The sequence below is a fragment of the Camelus ferus genome, chromosome 3 (assembly GCF_009834535.1).
Source record: "Camelus ferus isolate YT-003-E chromosome 3, BCGSAC_Cfer_1.0, whole genome shotgun sequence".
In the NCBI taxonomy this organism is placed as follows: domain Eukaryota; kingdom Metazoa; phylum Chordata; class Mammalia; order Artiodactyla; family Camelidae; genus Camelus; species Camelus ferus.
In genome coordinates, this window is record NC_045698.1 from 109326918 (window position 1) to 109343222 (window position 16305).

The window sequence follows — 16305 nt, forward strand, 5'->3', positions numbered from 1 at the left end:
CAACCTTGTGTAATAGCTATTGTGTAGCGCAGCAAAATGCAGCGGTAGATAGTTTCTCTTTTCAAATTTCCACTTGCGGACAGGCGGTGTAGGTTTTCTCGCTGCCTTGCAAGTCCCCAGGAAGCAGGGCTCCGTCTCTCTCATCTCTAATTGCCCAGTCCCCCAAGGCCGCCATCGGGAGGAAGGGGCTCACTAAGGGCCCGTGTCTAAAGGTGCATCTCCCACCACTAATCCAAACACGGCGAGGGTGGGTCCGTCGGTGTGGCGTGTGAACAAGGGCACTTCGGGATGGGGGATGAATGCAGGGTAGCTCACGAACTCCCCTTGGGTGCCTCACCCTCTCCCTACCCTCTCCGCTGTTCTTCGGCCTGTTTGCCAGGATCAGCCCTAAGTCGGCGGGCAGCGGGAGGAGGCGGGGCTGGGGCTTCGGCCTCCCCGGGAGCCCTCCCCTCCCCTCCCCCACCCCTTCCTCCTCTCCCACCCCTCCGCCTCCCTCCCTTTCGCCTCTGTTCTCCTTCCTCCTCGCTCCCCTCCCCCCTCCGTTGGCCCCGCCCCGCCCCGCCCATTCCCCTCCCCCGCCTCGCCCCCGCTCCTCGCCCCCGACTCCACGCCTGGGCTCCGGAATGTTGAGTCATCGCTGCGGCGTTGCCCGGAGAGCAGGCGACCAGGTAGGGAGGGTGTAAAGAGACCGACGCCGTGCGACCCGTCAAGCACCGCCACCATGAGCAGGGCTGCGTCCCTGCGCACGGCCGGCTCCCTGAGCGGCCTGGGAAGGGGCACCGGCGGGGGCGGCGTCGCGGTAGGGAGGGGCGACGGGCCCCGGAAGGCGCGGATTTCGTCGCCCTAACCGAGGCCGCTTTGCAGCATTCTAGAAGAGCTGCGCATAGGATGGAATCATAAACCTGCACATAACATTAGGTGGCATTCAGGCTAGGTATCGCAAACTGGCGGCCCACGGGTAGATCTGGCCTGCATCTGATCTTTATTCGGCCCACAAAGTGGTGTTTATTTAAGTTTTAACCAGATTCCGGTGTTTAAACACCATAGGATATTTCACAGGGGTGGGGGACATCTGATTCTCAATCTCTAATAATTAAGAGTATATGCCGACGCTGGACCGTGACAACAATAGCCTAATGCTGAGTGGGGCTGCCTTTTTTAGTCAAGGCATTCATCCTCTCATTTGCCACTGTCCCCATTACTCCTTCCTGCTTCACCTAGGCCGTCCTTTGTGTTACCTGCCAAACCCCTGATTTAGTGATTCCTAATCTAGTTCATCCTACCCATTTCTCAGATGGAAAGGGGGAAGTGGAGGTGGGAGTTTCCCAGCCGTATAACATGTGGCCTTAATGCAGGAAAATGTGGATTTTTCTCACCTAATTTTTTTTAATTAAAAAGTTTTTTTTTTAATTGAAGTATAGTCGGTTTACAATATGTTAATTTCTGGTGTACAGCATAGTGATTCAGTTCCATATTTGTTTTTTTCATATCCTTTTTCATTATAGGCTATTACAAGGTATTGAATATATTGTTCCCTGTGCTATACAGTAGGACCTTGCTGTTTATCTATTTTATATATAGTAGTTAGTATCTGCAAATCTGGAACTCCCAGTTTATCCCTCCACCCCACCACCTTTCACCCCCTGGTAACCACAAGTTTGTTTTCTGTATCTGTGAGTCTGTTTCTGTTTGTAAATAAGTTCTTTTGTCTCTCTCTCTCCCTTTTTTTTTTTAAGATTCCACGTATAAGTGATATCTTATCACTTTCTCTTTCTTACTTCAGTTAATGTGACAGTCTCCAGGTCCATCCATGATGTTGCAAGTGGCATTATTTCATTCTTTTTTATGGCTGAGTATTATCACCTAGTAATCTTTTCTGGCAAACCATTCTGTCTTCTTTGGTATGTAGGCTAAGAGAAGGAATTGTCTGGTGAAAAGTGGGTCCCAGAAAATGATCTGGGGATCAGAGTGGACCCCAAGTGGAAGATGATTTGGAGCAGTGATTAACCAGGAGAAGGGTCAAACAGCTTTAGATTTCTTCCTGTATGAGGGTAGATCCATACTAAGAAACTGACCAGAATCAGAATGTACAGCAGCCTCTCTCTGGAGGTGGTGGTAGCCTCTCACAGACTTTCCTTTGGAGCTGCAATAGAAGACAGAACTAGGGCAAGTGGATGGATGGAACAGTTGGCAATTCTGGCAAATTTGGTCATAATAAGTTGTTTTCAAGTCACTAGAGACTTGGCCTTTGAGACACTAGACTGTATTTTAAGGGCTGTGAAGGCAACATGCTGCTTTGCTTGGATTGTTCTCTAGACTTACTCTTTTGTCTAGTGCTTCTCAGCCTGTAATGTGTACGTGATTCTTGTAAAATACAAATTTAAAAAGATTGGAATATAGTTGATTTACAATATTGTGTTAGTTTCTGGTATACAGTAAATTGATTCAGTTACACATACATTCGTAATCTTTTTCACATCCTTTTCCATTATGGTGTATTACAGGATATTGTGCTGTACAATAGGACCTGGTTGTTTATCTTAAAATGCAGGTTGTGATTGAGTAGGGCTGGGCTGAAACTGGAGTGCCTACACTTCTGGCAAGCTTCTAGGTGATGCCAATGCCACAAGCCCCCAGATGCCACTTTGAGTAGCCAGGCTCTCCTTGTGCCTGTTTTTTTGCAAGAGTCTTTGTTACAAGGCAGCCAAGAAGAAGGGCTTACAATCACAGACCTGGGATCCCAACCCACCTCTTATTAGCCAGGTAACCTCTCTGTGCCTCAGTTTTCTCATCTGCTTATTTAGAATCAAAGAATCCTTCCTACCTTAGGAAGATGGGGAAGGAAGAGTGAACTGGGCATGTGGCCCCAGTACAGTGTGTAGCTCAGGGTAGGCGCCATGGAAAGGTGGTTTCTGTTATTTTGTTCGCTCTGTGGGGGTGCCTATGGGCAGTGACACCCATAAACAACATGATCAGGGAGGAGGAAATATGAGACATTTCAGGGTGAGGATGGAACCCCTTAATGTGGCCTTCCAGGCCATACATGCTATCCAGCCCACCCTTGCCACTCTCCCATCACTGTGTGCACTGCAGCCCCACTGGCCGCTTATGAGGTCCCTCATCTGTGGTACCTTCTCTCCACAGAGGCCTTGTACTTGCCGTTCCTCATACTTTGGCTGCCTGGCCCTTTCTTATCCTTCAATCTTGGCTCCTCTGTCACTTCCTCAGAGATGCCGTCTTTGATTCTCAAAATTGCTAAAGTAAGGTTTTAGGGGATTTATTCTGGTAGAAAGGGAGTATGGGAGACATCCCTTGAGGATATATATAGAGAGACAGACAGACAGACAGACAGATATCACTGTTTTTAACAGTCTGTGTTTATTTAGAGCAGTTTTTTTTTGACGGGGGTCAGATGGGAGGAGGAACTACACACCTAAACACTGCCCCTGCTGGTCTGCACAGTGCCTTTTTGCAAATTAGAAACTGGCCCAGCTTGGGTAGGACTGCGTCTCTGCTCTGGCCTGCCCTCTCCACCTGTTACCTTTGTGCAGAATACAAACTGTGCAGCCTTAGGTGGCAGCCCAAGTGCTAATGCTTCCCCAAGCTGCCTGGTGACTGGCTTAATCCTCCTGATTAAATTAAGTTCCTTTTAGAAACTTTCTTAACTCCGTAAAACTCATCACAGATTGGAATTAGGTGTCTTGGGAATGATTTGTTAAAAATCTAGTCCCCTGTACTAGACTATATTCCATCAAGGCAAAGGCTATCCATCTTGCCCTCAGCTGTATTCTCAGTGCCTAGCCTGGTGCCTTCAACAAAGCAGGTGCTCCATGATGTTTGTTGAAGACAGTTGATTCTTGGACAACACAGGTTTGAGCTGTGTGGGTCTACTTATATGTGAATTTTTTTCAGTAAATACTATTACAGTACTATATGGTCCACAGTTGGTAACATCCGCAGATGCAGAACTGCAGGTAGAGAGGGCGGCTGTACAGTTACAGGCATATTTTCAGCTGTAGGGATGGAGGATCGGTGCCCCTAACTCCTGCATAGCTCAGGGGTCAGCTGTATTTTAGGAGCTCAATGCCTACCGGGAGAGATAGGACTCATCAAAATAACCATGATATGAGATGGGGACTAAATGGTCCAGCTCCTGGAAGGGAGTGTCACTTCTAGCTGAGGTCATCTGGGGATGCTCACAGAAGAGGTGGTGTTTCGGCCAGGCCTGATAGAACAGGTAGAGTTCGTGAAACCTGCATGAGTGGTAGGGTGTTCTTGGCAGTGGAATAGCAAAAACAAAGGTGCAGAGGAAGAAGAGAGTTCAGTGTGTTCCTGTAGCAGGTCACAAATTGTGAACAGCAGACTAGTCAAATGCGTCTTGTGAATTAGCTGTCGATCTTTAAAAATCAAGAGATTTCACAAAAAGATCCAGATTTCTGGATTCTCTTGGAAAATTGGAAGATCCCACCAGGCAGCAATTGTTTGGCGCCAGAAAGTGATGGTCCTTTTAGAAAGCTTGTGGTTTTCTTTATTTTTCTTTAGTTGTAATTTTCTTCTGTTTATAAAAATAATACATCCTTATTAGAACAAAATGTAAAATATAGAAAAATAAAATGAAGATAATAATCTGTAATCCTACTGACTGTTAACATGTTGGTGGATTTCCTTATGTTTGTTTTTTTTTCAGTGTATTTATTTATTTACTTATTTTTTTTAACAAAGTTGGGGTCACATTTCATATACAGAGCTTGCCCTTTTTTGATTAATACTATGCTATGAATCTTTTACCATGAGAATATATTAATGCATCTTCTTGTTGAACTTCTTAAATAAGATAAAATTTAGAAAAGAAAAATAAACCCAGTATATTAGCATCACTTTCCTGATTTATTAAATATGCTTTGGAAAAAACATTTTGCCTGTTTCCTTCCCTTTTCAAAGTATAGTCAGGAATCTGAGTTTTATCAGCTTGCAAAACAGGTATTATCACCCTAATTTTATCGAAGAAACTATCACAGAGATGAAGTGATTTACCCCAAACTAATTAGCCAGCAGCTAGCTCAGGCCTGGAGTACAACCCCGGGTCTTCTGAGTCAGGCTTCGTGCTGGGGGGCGGTGGGGAGGCAACCACAATCTGCTTTCCTCCACCCCCATTACAGTTAGTTTAGATAATGCCAGGTATGCTTTAAATTCTGGGAATCAAGGAGGCTTTAAACTGAGCACAGTTAATCCAGGTGTACTTCGTGGAAGAAGCAGATTTTATGCAGCATCTGAAAGGTTTGTCCAATAAATAGATAAGTTAATGGCAGGCACCCATGACTTCTGATCCCCAAGGGAATGGTAATACCAGCCTTTATCTTGAGGTAAGCCTTACTAAGCCCTTTAACACTGTTTATGGTATTTAATCCTCACATCCAACTGTATGAAGCACTGCTATTTTCATCGATCTAAAAATGAAGAAACAGAAGCACAGAGAGGGGGAGTGACAGGCTCAAGGCTGCACAGCTAGTGAGTACCAGGGCAGAGGTTTGAACTCAGGCATCCCAGAGGCGTTCCTGCATTCTACCCATGCACCCTCTCTGCCTGAAGGCTGAAGGGTGAGCAGCCGGGTTCAGGCTTTGTACTGCCCCCGCCACCTGGAGCTGACCAGTTGTGCAAGGTGTGCTGACTCAGGCGCTGTGTGGTGGCAACAGCCAGCCAGGAAAGGTGCCTGTAGCCCTCCAAGAGGATTCTCAATGTGGGAAATTATTAGTGGAAAAAAAAAATGAAGGATTCCCCAGAGCAGTTGGCATCCCACGGCCAGTGATTGTGTCTTGATTCCTCTTTGATTCTGATTCCTCTTTGATTCTGAAATAAAGTCCATCCTGAAAGAATAGCGGGCTTGGAATCAAGAGGCATGACCTGAGTTCTAGTCCTGCCTCTGCCACGATCTGACTGTGTGATCTCGGGCCAGTCACTTTCCCTCTCTGGGTCTCGGGTTAAAGCTGATCCTTTCACCTGGTCTTTGCAGCTCACATCCCAGCGCCATCTGGCCAACAGAATACTGGGCCTTAGGGTTGACTTGGTAGAAACTGGAGCTGTTTGCACGGTGAGGGTGTCTGTGGGTGCTGCACCCACCCTGCTCTTGTGGAGCATCCAGTGTCTGTGCACAGCGCAGGGCAGGACTCTTGGTTAGTCTAGTTGGAGGAGGAACCTAGCCCTCCCCCCAACTCCCTCCCCAACCTGCTCTCTGTCCCAGTGGTGCAAAGGGCCCAACTTCCCTGGAGGGACACCAGCCATGCGTCTAACAGCTCACCCCTGCAGCTCTCCACTCTGCCTTCACCGGGCAGCCGTGCCCATTCTCAGGCACAGCCATGCCCACCCCTATGAAGAAACCTTCTCTGGCTCCCTGCTGCCCTGGGAATAACACCCAAACTCCTCAGAATGGCAGAGAAGGCCTTCTTCCACCTACCCCCAACCTGCCTCTCCAACTCTTTTGTCCTGTCACCGTAACATAGAGCTTTGTGCTTTTAAAAGCAGAGGCTCAGGAGTCAAGCCCCTGGATTCAAATCCAGAGTCTGCCTATTCCTGGCTTTACAACCTTTGGCAAGTTACCACCTATCACTAAATCGTGATTTCCACACCCTTAAAAGGAGGGCAGCAACATCTGTTCCATAGGACTGTGTGAGAAATTAAATGAATCACTTAGCATAGTTCCTGGAACATAGTAAACTCTAATAGGCGTTAAGTGCCTGCTGTTATTGTTATAACAAGTAACCACGTTTGGCTACCACCTCCTACTTCCTGAAGCTCAGCGCTTTCTTTCCCAACACTGTGCCTCTGTACCTGGAAGGTCCTTCCCCTTCCCTTTTCTCCACCCAGTAGGCTCCTACACACCCTTTCAAGCCCTATTTAGATGTCATTGCCTGTGAAGACGTTTCCCTTCTTCCCACTTCCTTCCTCCTCCCCACTTCCTTCCTCCTCTCTCCGTGTGTCACCATTTTAACCCAGGGGTCGTGCTTTGGGTCACCAGCGGTGGTACCTCTCAGTAGGATGCAGTAGACTACCCAGCTCCACCTATTTTGGGTCCTGCCAAAAATACTGAGCCTGAACCTCATCAGGTCTTTAGAGCTGGCTTCAGTTTACCAGAATTTCAGGGAATAGTGGAACACATTACATAACCCACAGAGAAGCAATCAGACAAGTCCAGAATGCGGAATCCTTTATAAGACCACTGATGTGATCTCTTAAAAGTCGACAATGTGAAAATAAAACCAAAGCAAACGCAGTGGGGAAGGAGGTTCTATATTTAAAGAGATCCTAGAATATAACATTTAAATGTAAGATGTGATTCCTGATTATATCTTGGTTCTTTTTTTTTTTTAAAAAGCTGTAAAGACCGTGTTTTTAGACAGTGGTGGAAATCTGACTGTGAACTGGGGATTAGGTGATATAAGGCAGTTATTAATTTTGTGAGGTGTGGTAAGAGTATTGTGGTTATGGAGGAGAATCTTTATTTTTTGGAAATGCATGTTGAAGTGTTTGGGGCTGAAGTGTTAGAATATCTGTAGTTAACTTTAAAATGGTTCAGCCACAAATTTGGCATATAGTAAGATAAAGTGAATATGGTAAAATGTTGACAGTTGTTGAATTTTTGTGATCATATGTAAGCATTCAGTTTATAATTCTTTCTACTTTCCTGTAGTTTTGAACATTTTCATAATAAAAAGGTATCTTTAAAAAAAAAATGTTCCTTCTCCAGGGCTCCCACAGAAGTTTGGGGGTCCTTTAGTAAAGAACAAATCACAGTATATGGAGGTGATGTATGCCAGTGAGTCTTGCCATTCAGATTACAGATTACAGACTCCTGTCAGGAGGATCCAGGTCTGGATCAACTGTATTTCTCTCACAGTGCCAAGTTCATAATAAATGCTCAAGAAACATTTGTTTAATGAAACTTTACTGCTACAGTGCATGGTCCATCAGTAAACTTACTGTTAGTAATCTCCTGAGTGCAAATGATAATGACAAACATTTATCAGGCGCTTACTATGTGCCCGGCTTGGGGCTAAGCCCCTAACATGCATTTGCTTATGGAATCCTCACAGCAGTCCTATAAGGTCAGGAAAATATTGATACCATTTTACACATGAGAAAACTGACAGACAGAAAGATGAAGAAGCTTGCCTCCCAGATCGTTTAGTTAGTAATGGCAGAAACATGTGGTTCTAACCATCACACATGTTGCCTCATCCCTCTCTTGCAGCATCTGACCAGCACAGGTAATTATATAGGTACCTGTTTTAGCATCTACATCTGCTGGACTAGGAGCCTTTCAAAAGCAGAGGAAAGAAAATATGTCCACACAAAAACTTGTGTGCAAATATAAACAGCAGCATTATTCAGAATAGCCAAGGAATGAAAACAACCCAGGTGTCTATCAACTTGGTGAATTGATAAACACAATGTAGTATATCCATACAATGGAATATTATTCAGCCATAAAAAGGAATGAAGTATTGATACAGTCTACAATGTAGATGAACCTCAGAAACATTACACTAAGTGAAAGAAGCTGGTCTCAAAAGACCACCAATTGTATGATTCCATTTAAATGAAATGTCCAGAGTAAGCAAATCCATAGACATAGAAAGTAAATTAGTGGTTGGTTAGGGCTCAGGGCATGGAGGATTGGGAGGTGATAGCTAAAGCGTACAAGAATTCTTTTGAGTTGGTAAATATATTCTAAAATTGATTGTGTGAGGGTTGTACACCCTTAATATATCAAAACAATTGAATTTACATTTTAAATGGGTGAATGTATGGTGTGAGAATTATATCTCAATAAAGCTGAAAAAAAAGAGGAAGTAATTTATGTACCAATGAATCTGTCTAGCTAGTTGAGTGGAAAAAAGTGAACAAATGAATGAATGGCTGTTTTCCATGAAGCTGACAAAAATCTACCATATTTCCAAAGTCTTCAGTGAATTTCCTTGACAGCCTTACAGGCATGCTTACTCTTTAACTCCCAGGGATCCATTAATATACTAACAAGAAACCTGATAATTCAATAAATAATTCCTGAGGTTGCCAATGCCACTCCAGAAGAATAGAGAAATACACAGATGATTTCTTCCAGATACAAACTATGAGATTGCAGAGCATGGAGCCGCCAGGATGATCTGTCTGTCGAGGGCCCCTGAAGAGCTCACTGTGATCTCTTCCCACTTGACAAACCTTGATTCATTTATCCGGGCTCTTCTGACTATTCCTGCTTTTTTTTTTTTTTTTTTTTTTTTTGCCTCACTCTGGTCATTCAAAAGCACAGTTGTAATGAAAGCTCCAGGATAAAATACCTCGTGAGGGTCTGTGGAAATAGCTTAGTTGGGGACAACCCAAACACTTCAGTGGACAACCATCAACTGGCAGGAAGCTGCTTGTTCAAAATGCTGATTCCTGGCCTCTTCCCTGGAGATTCAAATTTAGTAGGACTAGGGTGGAGCCACGGAAACTGTATTTTACATAAAAACATCAGTGGTGTCCCTGAGACAGGGGACTGCTGGCCAATATGAGAAATACTGACCTACATAAAGGATAGACAGGAGGAACTGAAATGTTTACATTATCTCAGGCAGACAAACAGGTTTGCTTAGGGACCTTAGAGATCATGGAATTTAATAGTTTTCATACTTTGCCCCCTGGAACTCCCTAAGGTTCCATGGAACACTTGGAGGGCTGTTGCATGGGTGGAGGTCCAGAGATGCAGATGGGTCTGTCTCAGAGCATGCCCCCGGCAACAACTCTATTTTTAACTTTTTTTCTAAACTAAGAGATTGGGTTTTGTTGCTTGAAAATCATTCATTGTGCCCTGTCGCTAATACGCAAGTGGAAAACCTGAGGACTAGAGAGGAAAACATTTTCCCAGGGTAACAGAGTGACAGCACACTGATGGCAGAACCAAGGCTCATTTATTCCTTCAACAAATATTTATTGAGTGCCAACTGTATGCTAGATCCCATTCTAAGCACTGAGGGTACATATGGTGAACAACACTGGGAGCAGTCCTGCCTCCAGGGAGCTGACAGTCTTGTCAAGGACCACATGTTCAATAATTGCACATGCAGTTATTTAATTACAAGTATGATAAGTTATGAGAAGGAAATGTTCAGGCTGTTATGAGAATGTGCACTAGAAGCATCTTAAACCCCTGGGCTGACTGTCTAACTGAGTAACTTTGTTCCTTTGACAGATGTTTTTGGACTGACTGCTCAGGGCTAGGCACTGTGTTTGGTGCTGAGTGCTGGGTGCAGTGGGGAATAGGGCTCAGCCCCTGCCCCTAAGGAGCTCACCTGCACAGCAAATACACCATCTGACCAGCAGTCCCTTCCACCCGCATCCTGTGTCCCTCATCCTGCAAAGTTTACAACTTGGACATCCACTTGAAAGAACAATGCCACCCACGCCTGCTTCCACAGGTGAACCAAAAATATTTAACTGGTTCCTTTCGCTTCATATTGGTCTTACCATGTCTTTCGCTAACCCTCAATGGCTTTTGCTTTCTAAGGCTGGAAAAATCGGGGCAAATGGTCACTGAATCTACTGAGAATGTTTTATTATGCTCTGTAAAAATAGTCTTGGGTGAAAAATACATATGGTCTCATTGAGAGAAGAAGGCATCAGGAAAGAGAAGGGAATGGAGATTGTAACTCCCTGGACTCCATGGCTCCATCCTGTTGGGGATGGGAGCTCAGCTTTGAGCACAGGCCTTTGTGGTATTTCTGGCTGCTTGGCTCCAAGGGTGCAGTCTGGAGCGTGGTGCCCAGCTTGCCATGGGGAACTTTCTGGATGGCTTTATTATTCAGAGCATATGATGCTTTGGCTCCAGCAGCTGGAGATAGTCAGCAATTCTGCAGAGCTGGGAATGGGGTTCTCACCAGCAGAGGTGAGCATATGGGTGGTTTCAGGTGTAGGAGGTTTGGCTTGGTAGCCTCCCTGCAAAGCAGTCAGAATCATTTGGCCTCCTGGACCCTGATCCAGGCCTGAAATGTGACAGCATGGGGAGAAATGGGAAGGAAGGAGTGGCCATTGGACTGAAGCACTTAGAGGGTGAGAAATGCAGTTGATTCTTTTTTGTAGCTCCTGAGCCTGACACCCTGGGACAGGTGTCTTGCATTGTCAGCATCATACTTCTCATATATTGAGGGCTTACTATATACTTGGCATTAGTTCATTTAATCCTCAGGGTTCTGCTATTATTGTCAATTTACAGGGAGCTGAGGCTCGGGGTAGTGGAGCAGAATCCCCACAGAGTACAGATCTGTGCTATTAGCAAGGCTCTCAGAGGGCAGAGACAGTCAGCAGAGTGGGAGGGTGGGGAAAATTCTCTTACATGCGGCCAGGGGCCTGAAATAGGAAGCAGCTAACTCTTGGGACAAGCCTTCAACTTGGTACAGAGCCTTGGCCATACCAGCTCTAAGAAATGTGAGATTAACCTTTTTATTTTTCAATGGTGGTACTGAGGATTGAACCCAGGACCTCATGCATGCTAAGCATGTGCTCTACCACTGAGCTATACCCACCCCTGGAGTCAACTATTTAGAAAGTAATATAGAATGTAGCATTTTGCCCTTTTGCCAAGGCCTTACTTTATATCAATAATAAAAGTAAATAACCGATCTATTAAGGTCTTATTTCTTTTCAGTCACTGAGTTAAGAACTTTATGTATATCATTTCATTTAATCCTCACATCAACCCCTGAAGTAGATATTATTATCCTTCGGAGGAAAGACACATTAAATAACTTGGCCAAGATCACAGCTAGTGAGTTTCAGAGCCAGGATTCAAGTTAAGAATGTGTGGCTCCAAGATCTCCTGATTCTCTGAGCATCAAAGACTTGGCTCAGTTCCTGGTTCTTCCATGAACCATCTGTGTGCCCTTGGCAAGTTGGTTAACTTTTCTGGGCCTCATTTTCTGCATCTGTGAAATGGGTAGGTTGGGCTAGGTGATATGTTAGGCTCCCTGTAGCTCTGATATCTAGAGCCCCGGGAGGGATATCACCTCTGTATCCCCAGCACTTAGTGGAGGGCCTGGCCCAGAGTGGACAGACAGCAGGTCAGTATCTGTTGAGCTGAAGCTGTCCTGATGGGGCTGCATTTCCCAGCTTCACAAGTAGTTGCCATTTCCATATCTCTACATTTCAGAGATTCCCTTCATCCGAAGATACCATAATTTATCCATTTTGATTGTTTTCCATTTTTCAAGTTTCTCTTAGTATGTATCCAGGTGTGGGGTTTTTAGATCATGGGATGTACACAAATGCCTCTCAAAAGCTGTTGTAGGAATTTACATTCCCACCGTCTGTAAGAGCTACCCTTTCCCCATATCCTTCCAAAATTGGACTTTGTCAGATTTAAAATTTTGTCAAGTGGTTGGGTGTGAAATGATATAAACATATTTTAACTTTTCATAGTGGAAATTTTCAAGTATTTACACAATAGTAGAAAGGATAGTATCATGAACTTCTACTGAACCTGTCATCCACCTTCAACAATTACTGATTCCTTACCAACTTTGTTCCCTTTATATTCCACCACCCATTAGTTTTAACCAAATCCCAAATATCATACATTTCATATGTAAATATTTCAGCAAATATCTCTATGAAAGATCAGAACGCCTCTTTTAAAATATAGCCACAGTACATCATCATACGGCACCACATGTCAAGAGGAATTCCTTAATATGATCAAATATTTGTGTCAGTGTTCATGTTTCTCCAATTACAGTATAATTTTGTTCTTTATATTGGTTTGAATTGGGATTCAAACAAGTTCCATACATTGTGATCCGTTAATATTTCTTAAGTTCCTTTTAGTCTGTAGTTACCTCCCTCATCCCTGTCTCGCTCTCTTTCTTAGTATCTTGATGTTTATTGAAGAAATTAGATTGATTTTTCTGTTAGACTTCCCTAGTTTAGCTTTTGCTTACTGCGGCTCTGTGTGGTGTCATTTCATTCGTTCCTCAGTCCCTGTTATTTCCTGTAAACTGGAAGTGAGATCAAGTACATGGATTGACATACTATGGTCCATGAGCCAAATCCAGCCCCTACTCTTGTTTGTAAACAAAATTTTGTTGGAACACAGCATGCCCGTCTGTTTAGTTCTTGCCTATGGCTGCTCTCTGTGCTGCAACAGCAGAGTTGAATAGCTACAACAGAGACTACAGACTATATAACTGTAAAGTTTAAAGTATTTGTTACCTGGCCCTTTAGAAAGACTATTTGCCCACCCCTGAGTCGAAAGGCTTGATCAGACTTCTGCTTGACTTTGGAGGCATGATTTCTTCATAAGAGGTGGTATTTAATTCCATCAGAAGGCCCATTTTGTCTGGTTGTTTCTTTTTTGTAATATTTTGAGTTAGATCAACTAATTCATAACAAATGATGATATTCCGAGTCAGTCCTTCTTCATTCCCTGTTCATTTAATTTGTGGGAACGCTTATGTAAAGAGCGGCTTCCTCTCTTTTAATCTTTGGTGGCCTGAGGCATAGTTCTTACAGGAAAGACAGAATAAATACTTAATTGTGTCCCTTTATTTACCAGTTTTCAAAATAATGAACTGATTTCTTAATATCTTCTGAAGATGATCACTGAGGGTTTTTTGTTTGTTTTAAAAATATCCCTGTGAACTCGTGGATTAAAATATATCTGATGTTTTCCAACTCATTGCACTTATTTACTGATCCTCAAATTGTTCTGAATTTGGCCAATGGGAGACTTTTCCGTTGCTTCCTGTGTCTCTTTGCCATGATTAGCTTCCTTGATTTTTGGCATTAAAAGATAGCGTAAGTATATATTGTGCGTTTTTTGTCCCAAAGCTGGTATTAGCTATGTATTTGTATTTTTTTTAATTGAAGTATAGTCAGTTTACAATGTTGTGTCAATTTCTGGTGCACAGCACAATGCTTCAGTCATACTTGAATGTACATATATTCATTTTCATATTCTTTTTCACCATGAGCTACTAGAAGATATTGAATATATTTCCCTGTGCTATACAGTATAAATTTGTTTATCTATTTTACATATACCAGTCAGTATCTACAAATCTCAAACTCCCAGTTTATCCATTCCCACCCCCCTCCCCTCTGGCAACTGCAAGTCTGTATTCTATGTCTGTGAGTTTGTTTCTGTGTATTATTATTATTATTATTTTTTTGAGGAGCTCTGGTTCCTTTTAGTGAGAAATAGTATTTAGAGACCGCGGTCTAGGCAGTAAAGGTGCTTCTTAAAGTGTTGGGCTTTGTTTGTAGATGTGAAAACAGTAGGCAGAGGTAGGCAATATGATGTCTGTTTTCAGATCAGCTGTATCAGAAATTCACTCTGAAACTTCCATTTCAAATCCAGAATTATAGGGTTTTCACTTAACCCCTTTCATCTTTCATTTGTATTTCCTTTCTCTGACATCAAGTCCTGGTTCTCAACACCAGCAACGTAATAACTCACTTGTTTTATGCCACACTACCCATCCAACAGTCTCAGAACAACAATTCCAATGCTACTACTGACAATATGATGACTGAAAACAGGCAGCTCTGTTTAAACATTAGAGTGAAAAATTCTGACAATGAAAGTTGAAAGGACCTTCAGCTTTCAACTTCGTAGGAAGGTCCTTACTGTATCCTGTTGGTCAGGATTTGGTTCTTCAGTGTGATCTGCTCTTAGAAATCATAGTTTTTGCCCTCCGGGAGTAAACAGGTGTCTAGAGAGTGGAGAAACAGGAGGTTTTAGCAACGTAGGCTAGTGGGATGATCGCTGCGTTGGTAACCCACGTATGCTGATGAGCTCCAGACTTCAGTTTCCGCCCCTAATACACGAGGATAAAGAAAAGGAAGGAGAGATTTGCAGGAGGGGACTTTGAGCAAGTCATCTCTCTGCATCATTTCCTTATCTATTAAACAAGGGTGGGGATTAGACTGTAGCTACAGTGGCTTTCTTTCTTTTTTCCAAACACACCTGCTCAGAGCCTTTGCGCTTGCAATTCCACTGTATGGGGAAGTCAAAGGCAGGGGACTCAGGGTTGGGTGCTGACAGCATCCTACTCTATTAGCATTCCTTCCAAGAAGGAATGAACTCAAGGATCTGTTTCACCTTTCCAAGCACAGGTTTTCCATCTGAAAGAGCAGGCGTACTGTTAACTCTGGTCTAGGGTGACTGTGAAATAATGAAGCTTCCTAAACTGAACAGCACTAAGCATGTTGCAGAATGTTTTGCCCTTTCTTTACTCCCAGGTCGTTCCCAGAGTTGGGGGTGGGAAAGGAGGAAGAGGAAGGAAGCCAGGACCAGGGCTGTGGAGGAGGGGAGAGCCAGCTGGTTGCCACGGTTTGTTTACTCCCCATTCTGCCCATAGCCTAACAGCCCTCACCTGCTCAGGTGAAGAGGTAGGGGGAGCCTTGCTCAGCCAATGAACTGCCATCGTTCTCTTAAAGGCACCCAGCAACTGGCAGGAAAACCAGCCCTGCCACCTGGAGAGCTCCCGGGCGGATGCCAGGAGGCAACTGTACACGCTAGCGGTAGCTACGCCCTCCGTGGCCACGCCGTGACCCCAGGCCCGGTCACTCCATGTCCTGGGGGGCGCTTTCTTCAGGGAGGCCGCCTCCGCCTTACCCAGCGCTCTCATGCCTAGCTGCCCTGGCCGACGCCCAGGGAGGAAAGGCAGCGTGGCCTTGGCAGCTGCCCGCCAGGAAGGAGCCGACAGGTGCCAGGGAGAAGCCATTTCCCTGTCCTGACCCCCTTCAGCAACCCTGGTGAGTCCTGCCGCTCTGGCCTTCTTGAACCTCAGCACACAGGGTGTGGTGGGAAGATGCCTGTCCTGAGGGGCGAAAACTCGGGTGCTGGTTCCAGCCATGTTATGTGACCTTGAGCAAGTCACCCCAGCTCTCTGAACCTCATGTGTCCCATCTGGGAAAATGAGGAGCTCAGACTTCATGTCAGCTTGCCCCTTTTATTAGTGTCCCCCATCACACCCCTCGTTTTGAAAGATTTTTGTCTGCCAAGCTGTACCTGTTACATAAGAAGTCGTTAATTGGTTTTTCCCCTTGTATGTTAATTGGGGCCCTATCACAACCAATCAGTGTTGTCTGGTCAGCAGGAACAAACCCTGGCAGTACTGCTGAGCTGATGTAAGTTTAGCCAAAGCGAAGACATATGGTGTTTTAGCCTGTCTCTGAGGTCTTATCTAGAGCCAATATTTGATTTTCATTTGGCCCTTTTGAAATATGAGAACTAGGGCATTTGTAATTCCAGAGAATGAGGACCCTAGGTGG

At 44.4% G+C, this 16305-nt stretch overlaps 1 protein-coding gene across 2 annotated transcripts in view; it reads left to right on the forward strand.

Annotated features, from left to right (window-relative positions):
• Positions 1-582: 582 nt before the first annotated feature.
• Positions 583-16305, forward strand: part of LARP1 (La ribonucleoprotein 1, translational regulator) — a 93558-nt gene continuing 77835 nt past the window's right edge. The window contains exons 1-2 of one of the 2 annotated variants that reach the window (XM_032477175.1): positions 583-668; positions 10229-10454. In XM_032477175.1, coding sequence (XP_032333066.1) covers positions 10430-10454 — 25 coding nt within the window. In that variant the 5' untranslated portion in view covers positions 583-668; positions 10229-10429. Of the gene's footprint in view, positions 669-10228; positions 10455-15519; positions 15787-16305 lie in introns of those variants that run through there. The other variant, XM_032477176.1, reaches the window with a different exon arrangement.